We start from the raw sequence: 27,217 nt of genomic DNA on the forward strand, positions 1-27,217 counted from the left end.
GAAATATTTGAAGGAACTTAAAAATAGGATATTTACTAATTGTGTTTAACAAGCTATTATAATATAAAATTCTATGTATTTCAAATTTATCATAAAATATTATGGGTTTATATTAATAATAAAATTATAAAAGCTCTAAAAATATTGCAAGCTTATGTATGATATATCTAGTCAATACACTCAAGCTTTGTAAGTAGCAAGAGGAAAATGCATCCTCTCTGCCTGTCAGAGGTTCTGTCTGAAAACCTTACAAGAGATCAATTCACAGTGTCTTAGACATTTTACAAATGGGAATCCTGATACCATGACAGCGCCAGTGCAATGAACCATAAGGTTGTGGGTCATCATCATATATTTTAGTCATAAACTCCTATTTAAACATAGACCTTCCTCCACGGCGGACAAGCCCCTTTTCCTCTAAACTATACAGCAGCCTACCTTTTACTCTATATTCTGAAACAGATGCTCACAAAGTTGCTCACAGGCTGTCTTAATCAAACTAGTCCACGTGGGCCTTGACCTTGCACTCCTCCTCCCTCAGCCTCCTGAGGACCTGGGATCACAACCCTGAGGCAACAGGGTCGTTCATCAATTTTAATGAGTTTCTACTCTGCACAAACTATACCCCACTCCCTGTAGTCATGACTAAAAATGACTTCCATATTTTCCTTGGAGGAAGACATTAGTACATAAAAGAAAGTAGTACTCAAGCTATGCAAGTTAGACTTTGTTTCCCTTACCATCAGCACAGAAAGTCTACTCTCCATTTACACACATCTTGGCTATAGATAGCTACACCTTTATTGTTTCACCAAATGTCCTAATCCAAATCTTTGTTTTTATTTTCATTATGTACAATGATTCACTGAACCTTTTATGACCTCTAGGTTCTTTCGAAGAATTCTGTCAATCATGCCCACTGCCCTCAAACTTCATGTTCCCCATCAAATTGCTCACATGGGCAGTCCTGTTACAATCAACTATTGAAGAATGGAAATGATCTTACATATAGGTTTCAAAATAAAATTAGACTAAAATAATAGCAATTCATTTTTTAATTTAGGAAATTACAGAAAGGTTTTATATTAATTTTTATACTTATATTTTTTATTTATCACTTTTATATTTTCCCAGATACACCCAGTTTGCTAATATCCAAATTCTATAGGTGACATTGGAGGGAGGAGAGGAAAGGGAGAATTTATATAAATATTATTTCAAATATAAAAAATAATAAAGGTGAACTACATATAAAAAGAGAGAAAAATCTCTAAACAACTTTTAGCATTAGGAAGGTTGAGATATGAAAGTGGAATCATAGTAGGACAGGCATCTGTGTGTACAACCACTTCCAAATTACATTGAATAAACATTAGCTGGATAATATGCCATCTACCTCTACACACATTCTTTTTTTTTTTCTCTACACACATTCTTGTCAATAACTGATAGAATAGAGAACAGATATCAAAGTAAGGGAAATGTTTTAAATAATGGAATAACCACATTTTAAAAATGCTTATGTTTTCAAACAACAGTATTTTGCTGTTGATGTTTTGTTTTATTTTGTTATGTGTGTGTGTGTGTGTGTGTCTGTGTGTGTAAAATTAAGAACACTAGCATAATTTGTTTGATTTTCCCTCAGTTACTAGGTGGTATAGCTCCTAGACTGGTCAGATTTTGTCCTCCATCCATGCTACTCATCTTTTTTTCTCTTAATTTTACTTTCTAAAACTTTACTTCCATTAATTATCCACCATTCTACTATTTTTAACTTATTGTTTTTGCAAGAGAGTTTTCTTTTATTTGATAGCAGTTTTAACATTGTGTATCCTACTTTTTGTTTCACTAGTGCACATTTATCTAATTCATCTCAAAGTGTTAGAGATTATCAAAACATTATTGGATCTCTTGGGACTTGTTTATTCAACCCTGCTATACACTTTTGAAAATTTAGATAGAGCATTCATTTGCATGACAGGACTTCCTTGATGTCAACCAATATGTAGTTATCTACTCATATTAAAGAATAAATCTGGAATGCCAACCATATACCAGGCTCATTATACTCTGACCATTCAGAAACACTGGATTCAGAGACACACTCTACCATGCTCCAATATGTAAGATCAATATGTCTGTCTGTCTGTCCATCTGTCCTTCCTCCTTTCTTTCTCTCTTTGAACAGCCTTCTTTCAATAGAGATATAAAGAAGGACAGAAATCCTATCAGTGCAGCTGAGCAAAGGACGAGATGGTTTCCAGTGTTAATTATGACGCGTGTCCTTTGACCCTCAGAACACTCCATATTTCTTCCAGTGTCGTGTTTAATGTTATGAACTGGCAGTTTAGAAGTTTGATGAGGAGAGCTGAGGAAAATCGAGCTATGGATGCCTGCTTGGTCTAAGTGTTCCTCATGACATTTTAACAGATCTTCATGGTTTCAGCTTCAGCTGCACTCCTCACATTTAGAGGCTAACCAGCCAGTCCACTCAGGCTTTCTGCTTGGACTTCAATTTGCTTCTGTAGCAACCTGCCTGAGGAGCACCAGGACCCATTTTCCACAGGACAGACTGAATTATAAACATCCTCTACTCTTCCTGGCTCCGTGAGTTAATAGTTGACCCTCTGTCATGTCAACAGAAAGCTACACATAAACGACTGAAGCACCAGAAGCTACCTTTAAAAACCACACAACTGCGATAGCGCACATTACATATATCCACCCTGTAAGTAACTCTGCCGAATGGAGAGTTAGGAGGAAAACAAGGAAGAACAGACCATAACTTAATTCTCTGAAATTTAAAAATCAATGCTATTCGCTCCCTTTTAATTATGGAGTTTTATATTCATACCATCTATTCCAGCATGTACCACACAAATTTTCTTTATTCTTACTTCTCATCGTCCCTCCCTCTCTCTTCTGCACCTCACCCTTTCTCCCTTCTCCCCACTCCCGTTGAATTCAAAGATGATTTCTACCAAAAGAGAAGAAATATTTGCCCAATTGTTTTATTTATGGTTTTGAATACTGACCTAAATGTTGCATGTGATTTGTAAACATAGGCAATATTTATTTAGGTATAAGACAAAGTATAGGTATCAAGTATATATTCATAACATAAATGAATTTACGATAGCCTAAGCACTCAAACATTGTAATCCAAAAGGCACTGCAAAATGTATTGTCAAATACAGAAAAAGTACGCACGGAATACAAACTTCACAGGGGTATAAAAAAGTAAAGTTCTGGCCATGACCAAAGTGTGAGTCTGCTTGTATTCTACACAGCAGTACAAATTTGAAATAAACACATAATGACAAAGATGGTGGTGTTGATCCAAGTAACTTTGTAAGCCTTTACATGTTTATGCTGTTTCTAAATGCTAGCTCATCTCTCACACAAACATTTTTGTTTTCCTTTAGACAGTGAACTTCAAAATGATTTTACCACTCTATGATAATTTTTGTATTAACACAATGAATTATAAGAAAAAACTGCCTTAAGAATATAAAATGACCTGTTTTGATTGTTCATGTGGTAAATAAAAATCCTGCAGAAGATCCCTTGTAGAATATAGAATTTCAACTTATCTCTTGAGAAAAATTATTTAGTATATACAAAAATATATATTTATGAAATTATATTATCAATTTAAGTAATGAAAGAAAATTGACCTAGTTTTATCCAAACTATGCAGCAATTAGGCTGACGTGGTTATGCATAATTCATTCAATTCTATAAGTTGTTTTAATTTGTTTATAGCAAATATATATTTGTTACGTTAGGTGGTAAATTCACAAACATAACATAACTGTGAAATTGTATAGAATATATTAATAACATTACACCTGACGTTGAGTAGCATTATACATAACTTTGACCAGGAAACATTTACTCTTCTGTAAGATGCTTCTCCTGCATGTTTATAGGCCAGGCCTCAAAACAGAAAAGTAGTAAGCATTCCTTTCAAAGAATTCCAAATAACCCTGATTTTATGATCAGAAGAGATCAAAATCTTAAAAATACTGCAAGGTCGAATTTGCTGTTACTAGTGTCAGGTCTTCTGAAAGAACTCCTTAGACAGACACACACTAGGTAAACGATTCTCCTGAGATTTTTTTTCCTTCACACACAATTAAATAATCCCGTTTACACTGAGACAGGTATAACTCAGGAAGAGAGAAGAGAAATCTGACCTAGGGATAAGTCTAAAGGTGCACGGCCACAGTTAAGGAATAACTGAGAGAAAGACTTTGACAGGAACCTGTCAGGATGAAGCAGGCATGAGCGACAGGAAGCCTACGCCTTATCTTGAGAACTGGTTCAGACAAAGCGCTGATGCAAATCCCACAGGGATCAGACTGGTGTTGACAGGGGAATTGCTTTGATTAATGTCAGATATTTTCAAGGATGTTTGCTATTCAAAGGGCAAAAATACATGGTACATTCCCTAACAAATATATGACTCTATATCCCTAAATATATAATTAGCTAATATCTCATTTCAAAAAATGTTGTTTTCATTTTAAGATGGCCATCTGCAAATCGTAGAATAGAAGAGCTAAGTCCCCCCACCTCCTTTCTTTCTGTTGTCTCTTCTCCCCGCTCTCTCTATATGTATTCATTTCACTCACTTGTATTTATAAATCACTGAAATTTGATTATTATTATTATTATTATTATTATTATTATTATTATTATATAAAGCTACAGAAAAATAAGTTAAAATGGCAGGTTTAAATAAAGTATCCTTAACAAAGTAGTTTATAAATAGTTATTTTAAAACAACATTCCTGTTACAGAAATGACTATCATATGCAAACTGTATAAATGTTTTTAAATGTTCTATATGTTGAAATTACAGGTAATTACTTTTGAACTTACTGATAATTACTTTTCAATCATGTTTATTCTTATAGTTTTTACAGTGCATATTTTGATGTGTTAGAAAAAAATTTAAGGTCATTTGGGGAATTGCTTCCTGAGTTAGATTTTAAATCAGTCCGGTATAGGCACGTTAACAATGAATCTTCATTTTTGAAATTAAATATAAACAAAGTATTAGAGACTTGTTTCTGATAAAAGCATAATAAAATTGTAACATAACACTGAAAGCAACAATTTCCTGGCTTATGGCCAGGAAAATGGAAAAAGAAATAACATTTGAAATGTAAATAAAAAATATCCAATAAAATAAATAAATAAATAAAGCCAATGAACAGAAAAGAAAACAATTTGAGGGCTACAGACAGGCAAAATATTTAAAACATGAAATATTCTTATATTTCTATAATACTAATTCAAACTTAATCTACATTTGAAATAAATATTGTGTTGAAATTTTTTATCTTAAAGATCTAAATCTAATAAGATAAATACCATAACACTACAAATTTCTCGTTACCAGGAAATTTCGTTACACAAAAATCAACTTTTCTGAATAGTTAGTAATCTTTATTATGGAGAAAAAAATGCCAGACTTAGTAAACTAAGGACCAAAGAAATCTTTTGCACTCAAAACTGTGAGAAAGAAAAAAGAATAAATTCCCAAAAGTTTGGATTGTTTTTTTCTTGTTAAAATCTCAGAAAATAAGATAGGCGGTTGCCTGGGTCAAGATTAAGCTGAATATTTCCTTCCCTGACACTGGCTGTCAGAAACTCCTATTGAAGCGGATGACAAACACGATCTTTGTTTGTTCTATGAAAAGCACATAGCCACAGAAGTGGCTGCTGATGCGCTTGGTGAAGAGTGGACAGGTTATGTGGTCTGGATCAGCGGTGGGAATGACAAACAAGGTTTTCCCATGAAGCAAGGCGTTTTGACCCATGGCAGAGTATGCCTGATGTTGAGTAAGGGGCATTCTTGTCATAGGCCAAGGGGAACTGGAGAGAGGAAGCACAAGTCTGTTCGTGGATGCATTGTGGATGCCAATCTGAGTGCTCTCAACTTGGTTATTGTAAAAAAAGGAGCGAAAGAAATTCCAGGACTGACAGATACTACTGTGCCTTGTCAGTTGGGACTTAAGAGAGCTAGTAGAATCGGAAAGTTTTTTTAATCTCTCCAAAGAAGATGATGTTCGCCAATATGTTGTCAGAAAACCCTTAAACAAAGACGTTAAGAAGCCCAGGACCAAAGTAACCAAGAATCAGAGTCATGTTATTCCACATGTCCTTCAACACAAAGGCTCCCAGGAACAACTCACTAAGAAAAACAAGGAGGAGGCTGCAGAATATGCTAAACTTTCCTCCCAGAGAAAGAAGGAAGCCAAAGAAAAGCGCCAGGAACAGATTGCCAAAAGCCATAGGCTGTCCTCTCTGAGAGCTTCTACTCCTAAATCTGAGTCCAGTCAAAAATAAGTCTTTAAAAGTAACAAATAATCAGACCTTGAAAAACAAGAAGAGACATAAGGCATATCATGATTACTGTGGTTTATAGTATTTTCCTGTTCACAGACTAATCTTAAATATTTTTATCACTTGATTCCAAAACATCAAGAAAAAAAAGAACCCTAATAAATAAATAACAGTAAAACAGAGAGAGGACATGGAAATGTAAAAAGGAACTCATCTTGGAATGGGTAAATATAACAGCCTTTCTCATTAGTTAATTTCACTGATGCAAGAACGTGTATACTATATACTCACAAGTATATAGAGTATATATGTGTGTAGGTAAACATAAACATCTTTATGTTGATACATGTGCGTATGCTAATACATGTATGTATATGTGCATATATGTTTATATATGTTCAAGGATGTATATATAGGCAGATAGAGGTGTGTATATCTGCACATGTACATGTGTATGTATATTTGTTTATGTGTATGTCTATGTATATTTGCATATGTATGCATATGTATGTGTAAGTGTGTATATGTGTGTATGTTTTCATATGTGCATGTATTTTGTATGAAGGTATATGTGTTAGTGCAAATGTGTATGTGTCTGTGCTTATATGTATAAACGTATATGTGTGCTTACATGTTCGTTCATATGTGTATTTATGTGTTGAGTCTTTATGTTGACCTTATAGCAAGCAGTCAGTGTGGTAGAAATTTAATGTCATGTAATGTAGTACCACTGTACCTATATTTTCTTAAATAATTGACCCCTCATTTCATCTGTGAATTTTGCACATTTTTCATTTGGCATTTTTCCTTAATTAAATATTTCATTACATTTCTTGGGAAGCACTCTGTACTCCAAGTGACCTCTGCTATTATAACCATGTATCACCTGACCTAAAAAATATAGTTCAAATACTGACCTTTCCACTATGTTTAGGAAGCTTTAAACACCAAGAAACCTCTGTGGAAAGTAATGCGCTTACTTTATTATGGGTGTTATGAATATTTACAATTTAAGAATCTCCAAGACAATTGCTAACAGCTTTTTTGTATTCTCAAATTCCACTAGAGCTAAACTATAGAGATAATTTTAAAGTAAATAAATTATGAACGAGTAAGTAGCTATATGTATATTTAAATATTGTTTAAATAATTACAACATATGATATAAAAATTACAATAAGGATTATAATGGGACCATCATTCAAAAACTTAATGATTGACTTCGAATCTGCAGTAAATCAGTTTCAGTGTTTACTCCTTGTCCTATGTCAGTACCCAAGCTCCTAAGTAGCCACTTAGGCCAAGCACTAAATCACAGAGCTGGGCGGGCAGTGTTTGTGTAGGTGGAAGCAGTTTAGCCAAAGCTCCCTAATCCCCAGAGCCTCTCTGTGGGTGGTCCATCCTGATGTCACAGCTGCCTTAAAGCATACTATGCTAAACAAACTGTTACTTAAACAGTAAGCAGAAACAATGTGCTCTGTTCTCACTATCCTACCCCAAAGAAGGGGCTGTCACATAGGCCTACAAGGTACTAGAATTAAGGAGCAGAGTTGAGTACATTTAGCAATCAATTCTAACAGTAATATCCCTTTGTTTGAAATATTACTCTGAATTAGAAATGAATGTTTCAAAACATACAGTATTCTTTGATCACTGCTGCAAAAGATGGTTAGGAGACCAATAAGAATAATTTAAAATGTTAGCATTATTTGGGTCTCTGTTGGGTTGAATGAATTATGTATTTGTTTCACTGTGAACTATAATTATTAAAGTATAACATAATAAAAATAACATGTAATGATATACTTTTTACACATATTTACTAAATTTCCAAAACAATCCAACTACTATATGTCAGAAATTAAAATGGCCCACTTTATTAAACTTAGTTATTCAAAGAAAACGTGCTAAACCTAGTTATCTATGAACAAAATGCCACATAAAGTAGAAAGTTGCCTTATTTTAAGAAATATCAAAAAGAGCTACTAATGGACTGATTCAAACATATCCATCCATACATGAACCCTTAAGAAATAATAATATGCCACTCCCTAAAAACCAACCCTTCAAGCCATTCAGGGAATTATGCACTCTCTGGAAGCCTATCAGTCATACTGGCCAGAAAATTAGCCTTCCAGAAAATTAACCTGATCCTTTTGGCTTAGCTGTCAACTCACTAGGGAACTCACTGGGAAACAGCCCCCAAAGCCAGCAAGGGAATCTTGTTGGGAACATTTCTCTCCCTGCTACCCTCCAATACCAGTCCCTTAATCATACCCTAGCTCTGTAACAGACTATTTGCAATGGCCTCTCCTTCCTCTGCTCCCATTCCCAGGGGTCTGTGCAGATCAGAGTGTCTCACCCAATACTCCTCCCTTCTGCAGAGACTCTCAACCATGCACCAATACCCCTCAAACCCATTCCATTCCTTAATATCAGCTCCCAATATCTAAAAGCACATTATATCCAGGACCCAAAGTAGCTACACCTGGCAGGATCTCAGATGAATTCCCTACCAAGAAATACACAGCACTCACACTCTTCTAAGAAACATAGAGGACAACAGAAAACAAGGAGACCAGATATCAGCACCTAGAAGTATGAACACCTCAAGCCCAGATGCCTAGACTCTGGCATAAAAAGAAAATAAGCTATCACCAAACGCAATGTCTCCACTAGAACACAAAAACTACCATATTAGTCCCTGAGAAATGCAGTATGGTTGAAGCACTAGGCATGCATATATCAAAATAGCTATTATCAATATGCTCAAGAACCATAAAAAGGATGCAGATGCATCTCCCAATGAAATCTATGAAAACACAAAGAGTGGAATAAAACAAACAGTGTGTAAGACATGAAAGTAGAAAGGAAGTTATTTAAAAAAAAAAAGAAAAGAAAAGAAACACTGGAAACAAAAACTGGGAACTCAAATGTGAACCTCAGAGGCAAGCTTCATTAACAGAACATAAGAGATGAAAATGAGATTCTCAGGCGTTAAAGACAAGATTAAAATAAGAAGAAGTTAAATTTAACAAAATCCAGGAAGAAAACATCCAGAAAATCTGAGACCAATGAAACAACCAACCCAACGACTAATAACAAAGGAAGGAAAGAACCCAGGTCAAAGATACATAAAATAACTTAGCAAAATCTTAGAAGAAAATTCCCCAGACCTAAAGAAGGTAACCTCCAAGATCCAAGAAGTATACAGAACAACGAATAGATGGGAGGAAGGGGAATTACATATGACATGTAATAATAATAATAATAATAATGATAATAATAAAATAATAATAATAATAATGATGATGATGATAATGCTAACAGTAACACTAAAGGTACAAATCAAGGCAAGAATAATAAAAGCAATAAGGGAAAAGACCAAGCAACAACCTACCATATCCAGCAAAACATCAATTACAATACATGAGGAAATAAATTCCATCTCAGGAACAAATTTATGCAGTAGCTACTTACAAATTCAGTACTACAGAAGGTACTAGAAGGAAAATCTCAATCTAAAGAGGTTAACTATAACCCTCTCCACCCCCCACAATAAACAAACAAACAAACAAACAAAATACCCACAAGGAATAAAAAAGTCCAAGATCAGCAAATCAAACCATGGAGGAAAAAAACTCACACTGCGGGAACAAAATAGTGAGCCCCAACAAACATTAATCACTGATAACTCAACATCGATAGTTCCAATTCCCCGATAAAAACAAGCACAGACCTGCAGACTGTATCGGAAAGCAGAATCCATCCTTCCGCTGCATCTAAGGAACACACCTTCACACCAAGGAGAGAAATGGCCTCAGAGTAGTATGAGGCTAGGATATTCTAGGAAATGGGCTCGGGAAGGCAGCTGGCGTAGCCACTTACCAACACACGGAAGTTGAACAACAACCGTCTGCTAACTCAAACTGAGGCGGGACGGAAACGAAGGAAGACATTAAAGACTGTCTGGGACTGAATGAAAATGAAGACACGGTGTACCCGAATTCATGGGAACCAATGAAGGCAGCTCTAAGAGGCAAGCTCACAGCAGTAAGTGCGTATTTTAAAAAAATAAAGAGAGCAAGTTCTCATGTTATTAACTTAACAGCATGCTTGAATGCTCTAGAACAAAGTGAGGGAAAATAAAGTATGTCACTGGTATCTATCTAAATCTACATATTTAAGTGAGACTGGTCATAAAGGATCCAACTTGGCAAGCAAGTTGGAGAAATATTTACACTAACCAGGGATTTGTTAAAATATTTAAGCCAACAATTTCTCTAAAGGAAATTGCACGAAGTCTAGCATTTCATCTAACACTTAGTGAAGCAGCATGGAGGTCCTAGTGCTTGCCCACAGTCATGGACTAGAGAGGAACCTGGAATGTTACAGGTCAATTATTTCTTCAATACTGATAATAATTGGCAGGTTGCATTAGCATGTACTTGGGATCCATAGATTATCATTATTCTAAGATCTCCTTTTAAGATTTTTTTTATGATACCCCATGTGTAAACTTCTATAGAGATAGTTTTCAATGCACTTATAGATGCCTCTTGAAAAGAGCAAGGAGCTTATGTCATATATGAATTCCTAACTGTCCACAAAAGAATGTACAAAGCCCTGGTCCAGCTCCAAAGTCTGAATTCACCATAATCAATGAGCTTTCATTAGACGCTTCTCAGCATGTACTATTATAACTGACTCTACATACTGTGTTCAAACTCTTTCTCTTTTAGAAACAGCAAGTCATAACCAAGACCAACTACTAATGTCACTTCACAATAATTTTTCTCCCTTCAGACTTCTATATGACCACAAATTCAACCTTTTCTCATAACTCATATCATGTTCACTCTCCCTTGGGAGATCAGTTAATATTCACCAATGCGCAAGCCATGGCACTGGCCTCCTCTCTGACACTAACACTGTCTTCTCCAGGTGTTCAAAACTCTCAGGAACTTCTTCATCCAAACGCAGAATTGTTAGCATCCCTTGACCTTGTGACAAGTCATTTGACCCTGCCCTTCTTGCTCTACTATCACCCCACTGCCCTCTGCTGGTGGAATGAATCCGCAGGGGTAAAATTTACCACCATTGGCAAACAGATACTACTCATCTCTTAGAAAAGTGCATAAAATAAGTTCCTGTAATGTTGATACTTTTTCTAATATACTTGCTGTTTGTGTTTACAAGGATTAGACTAGTTCATATGTTCATAATCATTTACCCTTCTCCTTTCTAGGACTCTGACTACAACTGAAACCTAATGATGGTCCTGCTTATACTAACAAGAGCCTTAAGGAACTTTGTAATTTATGAAATATCAATTATGTTATTGGAATTCTTTACTATTCACATGGTCAAGAAATTATGGAATGACATCATCATATATTTAAAAAGCAAATTTTAAAGATAAAAAGGGGGCATATAATACCACCTAAATAACAGTATACTGTGGTACATTTAGCGAAACTTATGTAAATTTCACTCACTTTAAACAATGCTTCTTCTGCTGCCCAAAAACATTTTGCATTTAGGAGGCACAGTCTAAAATATATGTTAAATGAAAGATCTAGAAGTTAATCAATGAAAAGGGATAGATATTCTTCTAATACTAGGACAAGATTGTGTCATCCCTGAAAATGAAAAAAGACACAGATGGGTCTGTATCAATGCATCAGAAGAGGACAGCATCCTAGAGAACACCTGAAAATGAATGTCTCAGGAGAGACGACATCCTCAGTAAGAGGAAGAATGAGCTGATAACCTGGGGAGATACCAAGATTCATCCAGCCAAGACCTTACGGAAAGTGGCCCCTAAATGATCATGATATCTTTACTAACTATAGCATTTGTTAATTCTCAGACTGTCAGTGCAGAATGCAAGTGTTTTTGGTCAGGAGACGATAAAAGTCACTCCTATAATATAAAACTGTATAGTTGTTTTGGCAGGCTACAAAGAGATATTATCCTTAGGGACCAGTTATCCAGGCAGAAGAGTATAAAAATATTTCCTTACGTGAATGGAAGACATTTAGTTGGATCATTCTAACTGATCAAATGCCATAATCCAGATTTTAGAATAATTAAGTAATCAATAGAAAGTTCCAATACTAGAAATTAGAGTTTTATGAGATAAAGAAAGGAATATCTGATGTACTGCTTACTCAAATTGATATTATTGTACCTACAATGGCACTATCTTTGACAATGGTTTACAAAATAACCTCTGGCTTCATTTGGCACATGGCAGTCAACACGAACAATCTTTTGATAACAGAGGAAACCCATCTGTTCCTAAGCCCTTAAAAAAACTTATTTAGTATAAGTAGTACAGGAAAATGGGAGGAAGTAAAGTCCACCCTCACTTGTCTTCACCATCAGTTGAATACTTTATACTCCTGTCCAGGATTTTTTGTTTTTTTGTCTTTAAATCACATTTCTTATCATGTACTATTGGAACTTTGTATTGAATACTTAATTATTCTAAAATCTGGATTATGGCATCTATACAGGGTCATAGATAGAGATCTATTTGTGTTTTCCTACATGAGGAAATCCAGTTAGTCTAACATTTATTGAAGATGTTTTCTTTTTTCCATTGTGTATTTCTGGCTTCCTTATCAAAATAAGGTGACCATAGGTGTGTGGTTACATGTCTGGGTTTTTTATTTGATTCCAATGATCAATGTGTCTGTTCCTATGCCAATATCACAGTGTTGTTTTCTGTAGCACAGTTTGAAAAAAAGGACAGTGAAACCTCTGGAAGGTTTTTATTGCACAGGATGGCTTTAGCTATCCTATTTTTAGTTGCTTAGTTTTTGTTGTTATTTTTCACATGAAGTTGACTGTTATCCTCTCAATTTCTGTAAAGAGTTGTGTTAAGTTATGTTATATTACAGCTTGTGTTGAATCTACAGAATGCCTTGGTAACATGGCCATTGGTACTGTGTTAATCCGATGAATCCCTGCTCACTGCCTGAGATCTTTTGATCTCTGATACCTTCTTCAGTTTCTTTCTTCAAAGACTCCCAAGTATTTGTCATACAAGTCTTTCACTTGCTTGACTAGAGTTACCCCGGGATATTTTATATTATTTGTGGCTATTACGAAGGGTGTTGGTTCCCTGATTTTTTTCTAAGCCCATTTGTCATTAGAATATAGTATGCTACTGCTTTTTTTTCTCTTTAACTGTCCAGCCAATGCAGTGAAGGTGTTTATAAGCTGTACAAGTTCCCCAGCAGAATTTTTGTGGCTGCTTCTGTGTCGTATCACAGCACACTGATTTCTTCCTTTTTAATTGCTGTTTCCTTAACCTTCTTCAGTTATCTTGCTGCTCTAGCTAGAACATCAAGTTCTATACTGAATAAATACAGAGCTAGTGACAGCCTTCTCTTATTCCTGATTTTAGTGGATTGCTTTGAGTTTTTCTCCATTTAATTTGATGTTGTCTGTAGGCTGACTGTAAATTCCTTTGTTATGTTTAGCTAAGTCCCTTCAGCCCTGATCGCTCCAAGATTTTATCATGAAGATGTGGTAGACTTTTTGTCATAAGCGTTTTCATCTAATGAGATGTGAACATATTTTGAGTTGTTTCCTTTCAGTTTTCTATGTATGGTACATTACATGAAATTTCAGACTTAGAACCCTCCCTGTATCGTGCTGCATGATCTATTTGATGTATTCTTAAATTTGGTTTGTGAGTATTTTATTGAGTATTAACTATTTTTGCATCTATGTTTATGAGAGAAATAGATCTGTAATTCTCTTTCTTTGTTGAATCTTTGTGTGGCTTGAGTATCAGAGTGATTATAGCCTCATAGGTAGAGTTTGTCAGTGTTCCTTCTGTTCGAATGTTGTGGAATAATTTAAGGACTATCAGCATGAGCTCTGCATTGACAATATGGAAAACTTTGCCACTAAAATTTCTACCCTTGGTCATTTAGTTAGTTTCCTTGTTTGTTTGTGTTTTTGTTTGTTTTGTTTTGCTTTGTTTTTGTTCTTGTTGTTCTTGTTGTTAGGAGACTTTTCAAGAAGGATTCTATTTTCTCAGGGAACTACAGATCTTGGGGAATTATCTAATCTTAATTTAACTTTGGTAAATGGTATCTATCAAGAAAATGATCCATTGTGTTAAATTTTCCAATTTTGTAGAATACAGTTTCCTAAAGTATGATCTCATAACTTTTTGGGTTTTCTCAGTGTCTCTTCTATTTCATTTCTGATTTTTTTTTTAGGTTGGATATATTATGACTTAAAATTAGTTTGAATAAAGTGTTTGTCTATCTTGTTCATTTTTTTAAGAAAGAATCAACATTTCTTTTTTTTTAATTTTTTTTATTAACTTGAGTATTTATTATTTACATTTCCAGTGTTACTCCCTTTCCCGGTTTCCAGGCCAACATTCCCCTAACCCCTGCTCCTCCCCTTCCTCCGCCCATTGTCGCCCCACCCCAATAATCACGTTCACTGGGGGTTCAGCCTTGGCAGGACCCAGGGCTTTCCCTTCCACTGGTGCTCTTACTAGGATATTCATAGCTACCTATGAGGTCAGAGTCAAGGGTCAGTCCATGTATAGTCTTGAGGTAGTGGTTTAGTCCCTGGAAGTTCTGGTTGCTTGGCATTGTTGTTCATATGGGGTCTCGAGCCCCTTCGAGCTCTTCCAGTTCTTTCTCTGATTCCTTCAACGGGGGTCCTGTTATAAGTTCAGTGGATTCCTGCTGGCATTCGCCTCTCTATTTGCTGTATTCTGGCTGTGTCTCTCAGGAGAGATCTACATCCGGTCCCTGTTGGCCTGCACTTCTTTGCTTCATCCATCTTGTCTAATTGGGTGGCTGTATATGTATGGGCCACACGTGGGGCAGGCTCTGAATGGGTGTTCCTTCAGTCTGTGTTTTAATCTTTGCCTCTCTATTCCCTACCAAGGGTATACTTGTTCCCCTTTTAAAGAAGGAGTGAAGCATTCACATTTTGATCATCCGTCTTGAGTTTCATGTGTTCTGTGCATCTAGGGTAATTCAAGCATTTGGGCTAATAACCACTTATCAGTGAGTGCATACCATGTATGTCTTTCTGTGATTGGGTTAGCTCACTCAGGATATTTTCCACTTTCAACCATTTGCCTATGAATTTCATAAAGTCATTGATTTTGATAGCTGAGTAAATTTCCATTGTATAGATGTACCACATTTTCTATATCCATTCCTCTGTTGAAGGGCATCTGGGTTCTTTCCAGCTTCTGCTATTATAAATAAGGCTGCTATGAACATAGTGGAGCACGTTTCTTTTTTACATGTTGGGGAATTTCTGGGTATATGCCTAAGAGAGGTATAGCTAGGTCCTCAGGTAGTTCAAGGTCCAATTTTCTGAGGAACCTCCAGACTGATTTCCAGAATGGTTGTACCAGTCTGCAATCCAACCAGCAATGGAGGAATGCTCCTCTTTCTCCACATCCTCACCAGCATCTGCTATCACCTGAGTTTTTGATCTTAGCCATTCTCACTTCTGTGAGGTGAAATCTCAGGGTTGTTTTGATTTGCATTTCCCTTATGACTAAAGATGTTGAACATTTCTTTAGGTGTTTCTCAGCCATACGGCATTCCTCAGCTGTGAATTCTTTGTTTAGCTCTGAACCCCATTTTTTAATAGGGTTATTTGTGTCTCCCTGCAGTTTCACTTCTTGAGTTCTTTGTATATTTTAGATATTAGGCCTCCATCTGTTGTAGGATTGGTAAAGATCTTTTCCCAATCTGTTGGTTGCCGTTTTGTCCTAACCACATTGTCCTTTGCCTTACAGAAGCTTTACAGTTTTATGAGATCCCATTTGTTGATTCTTGATCTTAGAGCATAAGCCATTGGTGGTTTGTTCAGGAAATTTTTTCCAGTGCCCATGTGTTCGAGATGCTTCCCCACTTTTTCTTCTCTTAGTTTGAGTGTATCTGGTTTGATGTGGAGGTCCTTGATCCACTTGGACTTAAGCTTTGTACAGGATGATAAGCATGGATCGATCTGCTTTCTTCTACATGTTGACCTCCACTTGAACCAGCACCATTTGCTGAAAATGCTATCTTTTTTCCATTGGATGGTTTTGGCTCCTTTGTCAAAAATCAAGTGACCATAGGTGTGTGCGTTCATTTCTGGGTCTTCAATTCTATTCCATTGGTCTATCTGTCTCCCTCTGTACCAATACAATTCAGTTTTTATCACTATTGCTCTGTAATACTGCCTGAATTCAGGGAGAGTGATTCCCCCTGAAGTCCTTTTATTGTTGAGGATAGTTTTAGCTATCCTGGGTTTTTTGTTATTCCAGAGGAATTTGCAAATTGTTCTGTCTAACGCTTTGAAGAATTGGATTGGTATTGTGATGGGGATTGCATTGAATCTGAAGATTGATTTTGGTAAAATGGCCATGTTTACTATATTAATCCTGCCGATCCATGAGCATGGGAGATCTTTCCATCTTCTGAGGTCTTCTTCGATTTCTTTCTTCAGAGTCTTGAAGTTCTTATTGTACAGATCTTTTACTTGCTTGGTTAAAGTCACACCAACAAACTTTATATTGTTTGGGACTTTTATGAAGGGTGTCGTTTCCCTAATTATTTTCTAAGCTTGTTTCTCTTTTGTATAGAGGAAGGCTACTGATTTATTTGAGTTAATTTTATACCCAGCCACTTTGCTGAAGTTGTTTATCAACTTTAGTAGTTCTCTGGTAGAACTTTTGGGATCACTTAAATATACTATCATATCATCTGCAAATAGTGATATTTTGACTTCTTCTTTTCCAATCTGTATCCCCTTGATCTCCTTTTGTTGTCTGATTGCTCTGGCTAGAACTTCAAGAACTATATTGAATAAGTAGGGAGAGAGTGGGCAGCCTTGTCTAGTCCTTGATTTTGGTGGGATTGCTTCAAGTTTCTCTCCATTTAGTTCAATGTTAGCAACACGTATGCTGTATATGGCTTTTACTATGTGTACGTATGGGCCTTGAATTCCTATTCTTTCCACGACTTTTATCATGAAGGGGTGTTGAATTTTGTCAAATGCTTTCTCAGCATCTAATGAAAGGATCATGTGGTTTTGTTCTCTCAATTTGTTTATATAATGGATCATGTTGATAGTTTTCCATATATTAAAGCATCCCTGCATGCCTGGGATGAAGCCTACTTGATCATGGTGGATGATTGTTTTGATATGCTCTGGGATTCGGTTTGCCAGAATTTTATTGAGTATTTTTGCATTGATATTCATAAGGGAAATTGGTCTGAAGTTCTTTCTTTGTTGGGTCATTGTGTGGTTTACGTATAAGAGTAATTGTGGCTTCATAGAAGGAATTCCGTAGTGCTCCAACTATTTCAATTTTGTGGAATAGTTTGGATAGTATTGGTATGAGGTCTTCTATGAAGGTCTGATAGAATTCTGCACTAAACCCGCCTGGACCTGGGCTCTTTTTGGTTGGGAGAACTTTAATGACTGCTGCTATTTTGTTAGGAGATATGGGCTTGTTTAAATGGTTTATCTGTTCCTGATTTAACTTTGGTACTTGTTATCTGTCTAGGAAATTTTCCATTTCCTGTAGATTTTCAAGTTTTGTTGAATATAGGCTTTTGTAGTAAGATCTGATGATTTTTTGAATTTCCTTTGATTCTATAATTATGTCTCCCTTTTCGTTTCTGATTTTGTTAATTTGGACACACTCTCTGTGTCCTCTCATTAGTCTGGCTAAGGGTTTATCTATCTTGTTGATTTTCTCAAAGAACCAACTTTTGGTTCTGTTGATTCTTTCTATGGTCCTTTTGGTTTCTGCTTGGTTGATTTCAGCTCTGAGCTTGTTTATTTCGTGCCTTCTACTCCTCCTGGGTGTATTTGCTTCTTTTTGTTCTAGAGCTTTTAGGTGTGCTGTCAAGCTGGTGACATGTGCTCTCTCCTGTTTCGTTCTGCAGGCACTCAGAGCTGTGAGTTTTCCTCTTAGCACAGCTTTCATTGTGTCCCATAAGTTTGGGTATGTTGTACCTTCATTTTCAATAAATTCTAAGAAGTCTTTGATTTTGTTCTTTATTTCTTCCTTAACAAGGTTATCGTTGAGTAGAGCATTGTTCAACTTCCATGAATATGTGGGCATTCTTCCGTTATTGTTATTGAAGACCAGCTTTAGGCCGCAATGGTCTGATAGCACGCATGGGATTATGTCTATCTTTCTGTACCTGTTGAGGCCCATTTTTTGACCAATTATATGGTCAATTTTGGAGAAAGTACCATGAGGAGCTGAGAAGAAGGTATATCCTTTTGCTTTAGGATAGACTGTTCTATAAATATCTGTTAAGTCCATTTTGTTCATGACTTCTCTTAGTTTGTCTACGTCTCTGTTTAATTTCTGTTTCCATGATCTGTCCATTGATGAGAGTGGAGTGTTGAAATCTCCTAGTATTATTGTGTGATGTGCAATTTGTGTTTTGAGGTTTAGTAAGGTTTCTTTTACGTATGTAGGTGCCCTTGTATTTGGGGCATAGATATTTAGGATTGAGTTCATCTTGGTGGATTTTTCCTTTAATGAATATGAAGTGTCCTTCCTTATCTTTTTGATGACTTTTAGTTGAAAATTGATTTTATTTGATATTAGAATGGCTACTCCAGCTTGCTTCTTCTGACCATTTGCTTGGAAACTTGTTTTCCAGCCTTTCACTCTGAAGTAGTGTCTGTCTTTTTCTCTGAGGTGTGTTTCCTGTAGGCAGCAGGATGCAGGGTCCTCATTGCGTATCCAGTTTGTTAATCTATTTCTTTTTATTGAGGATTTAAGACCATTGATGTTGAGAGACATTAAGGAATAGTGATTATTGCTTCCTGTTATAATCATATTTGGATGTGAGGTTTTGTTTGTGTGCTTTTCTTCTCTTTGTTTTGTTGCCAAGACGATTAGCTTCTTGCTTCTTCTAGGGTGTACCTTGCCTCCTTATGTTGGGCTTTTCCATTTATTATCCTTTGTAGCGCTGGATTTTTAGAAAGATATTGTGTAAACTTGGTTTTGTCATGGAATATCTTGGTTTCTCCATCTATGTTAATTGAGAGTTTTGCAGGATACAGTAACCTGGGCTGGCATTTGTGTTCTCTTAGGGTCTGTATGACATCTGTCCAGGATCTACTGGCTTTCATAGTCTCTGGCGAAAAGTCTGGTGTGATTCTGATTAGTCTGCCTTTATATGTTACTTGACCTTTTTCCCCTTACTGCTTTTAATATTCTTTCTTTATTTTGTGCATTTGGAGTTTTGACTATTATGTGACGGGATGAGTTTCTTTTCTGGTCCAATCTATTTGGAGTTCTGTAGGCTTCTTGTATGCTTATGGGAATCTCTTTCTTTAGGATAGGGAAATTTTCTTCTACGATTTTGTTGAAGATATTTACTGGTCCTTTGAGCTGGGAGTCTTCACTCTCTTCTATACCTATTATCCTTAGGTTTGATCTTCTCATTGAGTCCTGGATTTCCTGTATGTTTTGGACCAGTAGCTTTTTCTGCTTTACATTATCTTTGACAGTTGAGTCAATGATTTCTATGGATTCTTCTGCTCCTGAGATTCTCTCTTCCATCTCTTGTATTCTGTTGGTGAAGCTCGTATCTACAGCTCCTTGTCTCTTCTTTTGGTTTTCTATATCCAGGGTTGTTTCCATGTGTTCTTTCTTGATTGCTTCTATTTCCATTTTTAATTCCTTCAACTGTTTGATTGTGTTTTCCTGGAATTCTCTCAGGGATTTTTTTTGTTTCCTCTTTGTAGGCTTCTATTTGTTTATTTATGTTTTCCTGTGTTTCTCTAAGGGAGTTCTTCATGTCTTTCTTGAAGTCCTCCAGCATCATGATCAAATATGATTTTGAATCTAGATCTTGCTTTTCTGGTGTGTTTGGATATTCCGTGTTTGCTTTGGTGGGAGAATTGGGCTCCAATGATGCCATGTAATCTTGATTTCTGTATCTTGGGTTCCTCTGCTTGCCTCTCGCCATCAGAATATCTCTAGTGTTACTTTGTTCTGCTATTTCTGACAGTGGCTAGACTGTCCTATAAGACTGTGTGTCAGGAGTGCTGTAGACCTGTTTCCTGTTTTCTTTCAGCCAGTTATGGGAACAGAGTGTTCTGCTTTCGGGCGTGTAGTTTTTCCTATCTACAGATCTTCAGCTGTTCCTGTGGGCCTGTGTCCTGAATTCACCAGGCAGGTCGCTTGGAGCAGAAAGGTCGGTCTTACCTTTGGTCCTGAGGCTCAAGTTTGCTCGTGGGGTGTTGCTTATGAGCTCTCCTCGAGGGCAGCAACCAGGAGGACCTGGACCGCCCTTTCCAGAGCCCCAGTGCACCAGGGTCCCAGATGGCGTTTGGTGTTTTCCTCTGGAGTCAGAAATGTGGGCAGAGTGTAGTCTCTTCAGGTTTCCCAGGCGTGTCTGCCTCTCTGAGGGTTTAGCTCTCCCTCCCACGGGATTTGGGTGCAGAGAACTGTTTATCTGGTCGGTCCCTTCAGGTTCTGGCGGTGTCTCAGATGCAGTGGACCTTCTGCTCCTGTGCCCTTTCTACAGGAACCTAGAGGCCGTATACAGTTTCCTCTTGGGCCAGGGATGTGGGCAGGGGTGGGCAGTGTTGGTGGTCTCTTCCGCTCTGCAGTCTCAGGAGTGCCCACTTGTCTGGGCAGTGAGCTCTGTCTCCCATGGGGTTTGGGAGCAGTGAGCTGGGGGCAGGGATTCGCGAGGTAGCCTGAACTTTCCTCTTAACATCACTTTCGTTGTGTCACATAAGTTTAGGTGTGTTGTATATTCATCTTCATTGAAATCTGCAAAGTCTTTCATTTCTTTCTTTATTGCTGCTTTACCCACATACCATTTAGTATAGAGTTGTTCAGTTTCCATGAGATTGTAGACTTCTCTTATTTCGGTTGTTGAAATAAAGCTTTAGAGCATGACAAATACAGAGATAAATGTTAGTAGCAAACCATTGAACTGAAAATGGGCTCCCTGTTGGAGGGGTTAGAGAAAGGATTGAAGAAGCTGAAGGGGCTTGTAACCCCATATTGTTGGTTGCAACAATAGCAACCAACCAGAGCTCCCAGGGATTAAACCACTACCCAAAGATTATACATGGACTGAACCATGGCTTCAGCTGCAAATGTAGCAGAGGATGGCCTTGTTGGGCACCAATGGAAAGAGAAGCCCTTGGTCCTGCCAAGGCTGGAAGCCCCATGGTAGGGGAATGTCAGGGCAGGGAGGCGGGAAGGGGGATGGTTTGTGAGGGGGAACAACCTTATAGAAAGGGTGGGCCAGGGGACTTATGGAAGGGAAAGGGAATAACATTTGAAATGTCAATAAAAAGTATCCAATAAAAAAAGAAATATAGCTTTAATCCATGCTGCTGTGACAAGGTGTTATTTCAATTTTCTTATACCTATTTACTTGCTTTGGAACTGAGTATGTAGTCAATTTTGGAGAAAGTTCCATTAGGTACTGAGAAAAAGTCAGACAGGCAGGCAGGCAGGCAGGCAGGCAGGCAGCAGGACAGACAGACAGACAGACAGACAGACAGAGGTGTGTGTGTGTGTGTGTGTGTGTGTGTGTGTGTGTGTGTGTGTGTGTGTTTAGGTTTTGTTTGCATGATCTGCCTGTTGGTAAGATGAGATTCCATCTTATCTTACACCTTTCACAATAGCCAAGATCAAAAACACAAGTGGTAGCTCATGGTCGGAGGATGTGGAACAAAGAACACTCCTCTACTATTGGTTGGGGTGCAAACTTGTAGAACCACTTTGGAAATCAATATAACAGCTCCTCAAAAAAATTATTAATCTATCCACCTCAAGACCATGCAATACCACTCTTGGGAGTCTGTCCATAGGACATTCCATCCTACCACAAGGACATTTATCAACTATGTTCATACAGTCTTTATTCACATAATAGTCAGAAAATAGAAAAAACCCAGGTTGTCCTCAATTAAAGAGTGGATAACGAAAAAGTGGTACATTTACAGAATGTAGTATTACTCAACGAGTAAAAAATGACATCATGAAATTTGCAGGCAAATGGATGGAAGTAGGAAAAAATCATCCTGAGTGGGTTAGCCAAGACCCTGAAAGACAGATGTGGTATGTACTCATATATAAGTAGTTATTAGCTATTAAGTAAAAGTTCTATAATCCATAGACCTACCAATACTAAGTAACAAGGAGGGCTGAAGGAAGGACACACAGATTTCCCTGGGAAGAAATAGAATAGATTTTTGTGGGTGGACATTGAGTGGGTGTAGACAGGAACGGGAGGGTTCAGGTGGGAGGTTGGGGAGTTGACCAATAGAGTACAGGGAAATATGACTGTATATGGAGGGCAGGGGCAATCCACATGGAAACTCCCTGGAATCTATGATTTAGATACTAGCAAAGGTTCCTAGTAATGGAATATTCAGAGTCTGAATCGGCTCTCCTCTGACACCAGGCAAGGATTCCAGGGGTGGGTCTAAGGCACAAACCCAGCCACAAAAGCCTTCCACCTACTAATGTGTCTTGTCTGCAAGATGTGCTGGGACAATGATGGTGCAGAACTTGGATCAGTGGTCAACCAATGATGCTCAGGAATCAGGCTGAATATTCCAGACACCTCAAATAGAACCAAACATATGTGGAAAAAAAGTCAATAAAATGGCTCTCAATGATATTCTGCTACACTCATGATTAGTGCCTAGCCCAATTGTCATCTGGCAGGATTCATCTAGCAACTGATGAGAGCAGAAGAAGAAACTAATAGTCAAACATTAGGGAGCTTGGGGAACACTACAAAGTAGCAATCATGGAGTCTGCATAGATGTATGCTAGGTTGTCTGACTACATGTTATTGTTGGGTAGCTTGGTGTTCTTGTAGGCCTCCTAAGAGTGCAAGTTGGAGGTATCTGACTCTTCTTCCTGCTGTTGGGACCCTTGTCTCCCTACTGGTTTGCCTGGTCCAGCCTTGACATGAGGGTTTCTACCTAGTCTTATTCTAACTCATTATGATATATGCGGCTTATATCCCGGGGAGACTGTTCTTTCCTAAAGGGAAACAGAGGAATTGTAGATGTGGGTGAGAAAGGAGGTGGGGGAAAGAGGCTGGGAAAAGTGGAAGGAAGGGAACTGCAGACATATGTATAAAAGAAGAAAAATAAACAGTTATAATTTATTACCAAAATAAATCTAGTAAAAGCAAAATAAGAAGATAATTGTATTATGAAGATACAGTGTCAAGTGAGCAAGTGTGTATACCACACACTCAGCATGACCTGTGCAAAGCTGAAAGAATAATCTGCCAGAGACAGATTCGTAAAGATAGAGACATGGTCAACTGCGAGTGCTCACAAGGGAGTGCATATCAGCTTACTGTCCCCAACAGAGCTCTTTATTCTAGTCGGTATTAATATTAAATGAAAGTACCTATTTTCCTAAAAAATATAATCAGAACATATGCACATTCAAGGGATCAGTTATGAATTCAGAGCTAATCTCATAAAAACTGTGAACCCATTCTGTCCAAAGACCTGAACATCAACAGTTTATGTATCTAGGGATCTCCTTACACTGAAAATTGAAATTCTAATCCTCAGTAAAAATATTAATTATTTTTTCTTAAAAATGGGTCTTTTAAAATAAAAGTATTTTCTTCCCTTAATGGGGGAAGTAAAACTGTAAATTTCATACAATCCTTACATGACTTGTATGTTCCAAATGTTCAAGATATGCAGTGATCCTGAAAATATGACTTGGCACATGAAAGATTTGAGGAAGGTGAGAAATGTCTCAAACTGTGCTGGCGAGAGGGCCAGACCAATAGCAACTGGACAAGGCACTCATGGAGGTCTCTTTGCCATGGGAACAGTATTGTGTGGAAACACCACAGACTTTGGTATGTCTTTCTGAGCTGAATCTGTACGTTCTTTCCAGCCTTCTAAGTTCCAGTGGTCATTTTTTTTTCTTTTTTTGGCAAATGTCAGTTATCTATGTCATTAAGGAAAGCATTACAAACTCCTTCACAATGCCTGGGTCATCCAAGTGCAGTGAACCTTGGAGCAGTCTGCCATGTGTGCACATTATTGCCAGCAGATGAACTTAAAAGACAGCATCAAGATGAAATCAGTTTGCAGAACACATGGCACACTAAATGACTCTGAATGAGACTCAGAAGTCTGCCTGAATAAGCTTGCCACTGTTTTAGCTACATCTAGAAAGCTGACCTTAGCACAGAAAGGTTTATCTCATTTAATATTCAAAATTCTCTCTCAAGCAATCCAGGCATGAACAAACTTATCAACAATAAACCGTGTGCCAACATAGTAGCAGCCATCTAAACTGCACGGTGAGATTGAAGGTAATCTGTCTAGGGTCTCGGCACTCTGCTGAATCCCTGAGCATATTTATGTTGTTTTATCACTAGTAAAAGTTGAAAAGACAAGAGTCAAGGCCTCAGTTTTGATAAAGAGTGATTAATTTCAAGATAGCAAGCAATTTTCCAGGATCACTGCCAGTCTATAACTTATTTATAGCAAGACAACTGTAGATGACATAGGCCATGAGGAATTAAAGGTTTTCCCTCACAGCATCAGCAAAGCATGATGCACACGGAGCACCCAAGGCAAGCCCTCACATGAAGCACCCAGGGCAAGCCCTCCGAGCTTCCACCTGCCCAGCCCTCGCTTTCACCACATCACAGCTACCGAAAACTTCTCAGGAACTTGCCATGCATTATCACAAAATAACCAAAAGTGTTTAAAATAAATATCTGTTGAATAGAAAATATCATTGTTCTTAATTTGACCAGTTCTACTTTGCAATATGAGAAGAAGCAGGCGCACTTATAAGGGCATTTAATGTCATCTGACTGAGCTTGGACCACAGAAAAGAACATAAGTGATACTAAACTGAATGTGTCACTTCAAACCAACCTATTTTAAGCTATTATGGGAATAATCTCAACAGAATAAAAAACATGTATTGACAGTGAATAGAAATATATATTTTGTAAATGAAATTACAAGAGTCAGTCATTCTATATTATTTTCCCACAATATATTTGAAAATAATAATTTTAGTTATTTCTTGAAATACTTCTCAGATTGATAAATCTCCTGTACTATTGAGTTTAAAAGATTGTTTTAAAATCATTTAAAAATTAGATTTAACTAAAAACAAAACAAGCAAACAAAACAGACAAACAAGAACCAATTCCTTAATTACTATCAATGAACCTGATAAAGTTCCCTTTCTTATGGTGTGGATCTCATATGATTAATAAACAAAAGGCAAAAGTGAATTTAATGTTAATTTAATTTAGGGAGGCTGTAAAGAGAGTGAACACAAACTTTTAAGCTAGCTGCTCCTTAGTCAGAATTGGTGCAGAAACTGAGCCATGTAGCAGATTATGTGGGTCTAGAAAGCACACAATCTTTAAAAGCTCAGACACAAAGCTAGTTCTGCTCTACTGTTTTTAAGTAGGACAATGTAAATCATGATTCCTTAATTATATGTATTACCACACTGAACTATGTTGTTTTAGAATGTCATATATAAAAGGCTGGAGAGAAGACTTAAGGGCTAAAAGTACCAGCTGCTCTTCCAAAGGACCCAGGTTCAATTACAAGTACCCACGTGGCAGGCAGCTCCCAATAGCCTACAATCCCAGTTCCAGGGGAACTGACACATATGCAGGCAAGGCACCAACACAAGTTAAAAAATTATTAAAATTTTTTAAAATAAGATAAAATTTCAAATATACTAGAAGAAAGAAAATAAATCAATTATTAAATAGGCAAAGATAAACTTAATATTTTCTTTCTAAAACTCTGTATTTTCCCAAACTTAATTTGAGAAAGCCAGGCTGCAATGGTCTAATACTCTTGTTCATTCGTGTAATTAACTATACAGTACTTAAAGTGTTTTAAATAGTGATGAGTAAATACATTTCCTAGTGTTTACTTTGCAGTGTTGAAAGAAATATGTCATCAACTTTAACTCTGAAACATTGTGAATGGTGAGAGGGCGTAGTAGGTAAAAGTGCTTGCTAACAAGGCGGACAGTCTGAGGCTATGACCATCACACATGGGACATGGCACACACAGCCATGGCCACACGACATGCATGCCCACACATGTACACAGACACAGACACACACACAGACAACACCCTCACAGAAACACTTCTTATACATATGATTTCCTTTATAAAAATTGAAGCATACTAACAAGGATCCCAAGCAATTTCTTGGTATTTATTTCTGAGTTGTTCCAGGACCTGCTACTGAAATGTGAAACAAAATGTATCAATGAAAACAAACGTGGAAGGGCTACTCACAGAAACATCTTTCAGTTCTTTCTCCAGGGAGAAATGCTGAGTGTCCTTGGAAAAGATGAACTTGTATGCACCAGCTGCTCCCGACTCTGGCACCAGTGCCCGTCTCAGCTCATCCATGTATTTTTCCTGCTCCATAGCCATGTCATCAGCTTCCTGTGCAATCTCCGATTCAGAAACTATGGGAAAGATTAATTAAGGAGATGAAATCAAAAGGTTCTATTAGAAAATATGGATTTAACTGTTACAACTACTTAACCAATATAACAGAACTTTGAAGAAATAAAATAAAATGTTTCCCAGTAGTTTTTTGCAGATACATTTAGTGCTGTTTATCTTTTTCCTCCCTCTCTTGTAACACATTCCCCTCTTCCCTAGGTAAGCACCCAAACTTCCCCCCTTTGCCCATTGGAAGCCCCTGTGTCCACTCCATCTCTTGAGCTCACTGTCTTCGTCTCTAATCCCCTCTGCTTTCCAGCTTCTGCAGTTATACCAGACTATGTACTCAGAATTAGGAACTGTGTGTGT

General features: G+C 37.2%; 1 protein-coding gene and 1 pseudogene across 12 annotated transcripts in view; one reads left to right on the plus strand and one right to left on the minus strand.

Annotated features, from left to right (window-relative positions):
- The window catches only part of LOC108350153 (40S ribosomal protein S6 pseudogene), a 9,863-nt pseudogene extending 3,503 nt beyond the window's left edge, over positions 1-6,360 (plus strand).
- The window catches only part of Xrcc4 (X-ray repair cross complementing 4), a 246,424-nt gene that overhangs the window by 193,596 nt on the left and 25,611 nt on the right, over positions 1-27,217 (minus strand). For all 12 annotated transcript variants that reach the window (XM_008760636.3, NM_001006999.1, XM_006231751.4 and 9 more), the window contains exon 3: positions 26,693-26,868. In XM_008760636.3, the coding sequence (XP_008758858.1) occupies positions 26,693-26,868 (176 nt within the window). The remainder of the gene's footprint in view (positions 1-26,692; positions 26,869-27,217) is intronic.

The sequence above is a fragment of the Rattus norvegicus genome, chromosome 2 (assembly GCF_036323735.1).
Source record: "Rattus norvegicus strain BN/NHsdMcwi chromosome 2, GRCr8, whole genome shotgun sequence".
Lineage (NCBI taxonomy): Eukaryota > Metazoa > Chordata > Mammalia > Rodentia > Muridae > Rattus > Rattus norvegicus.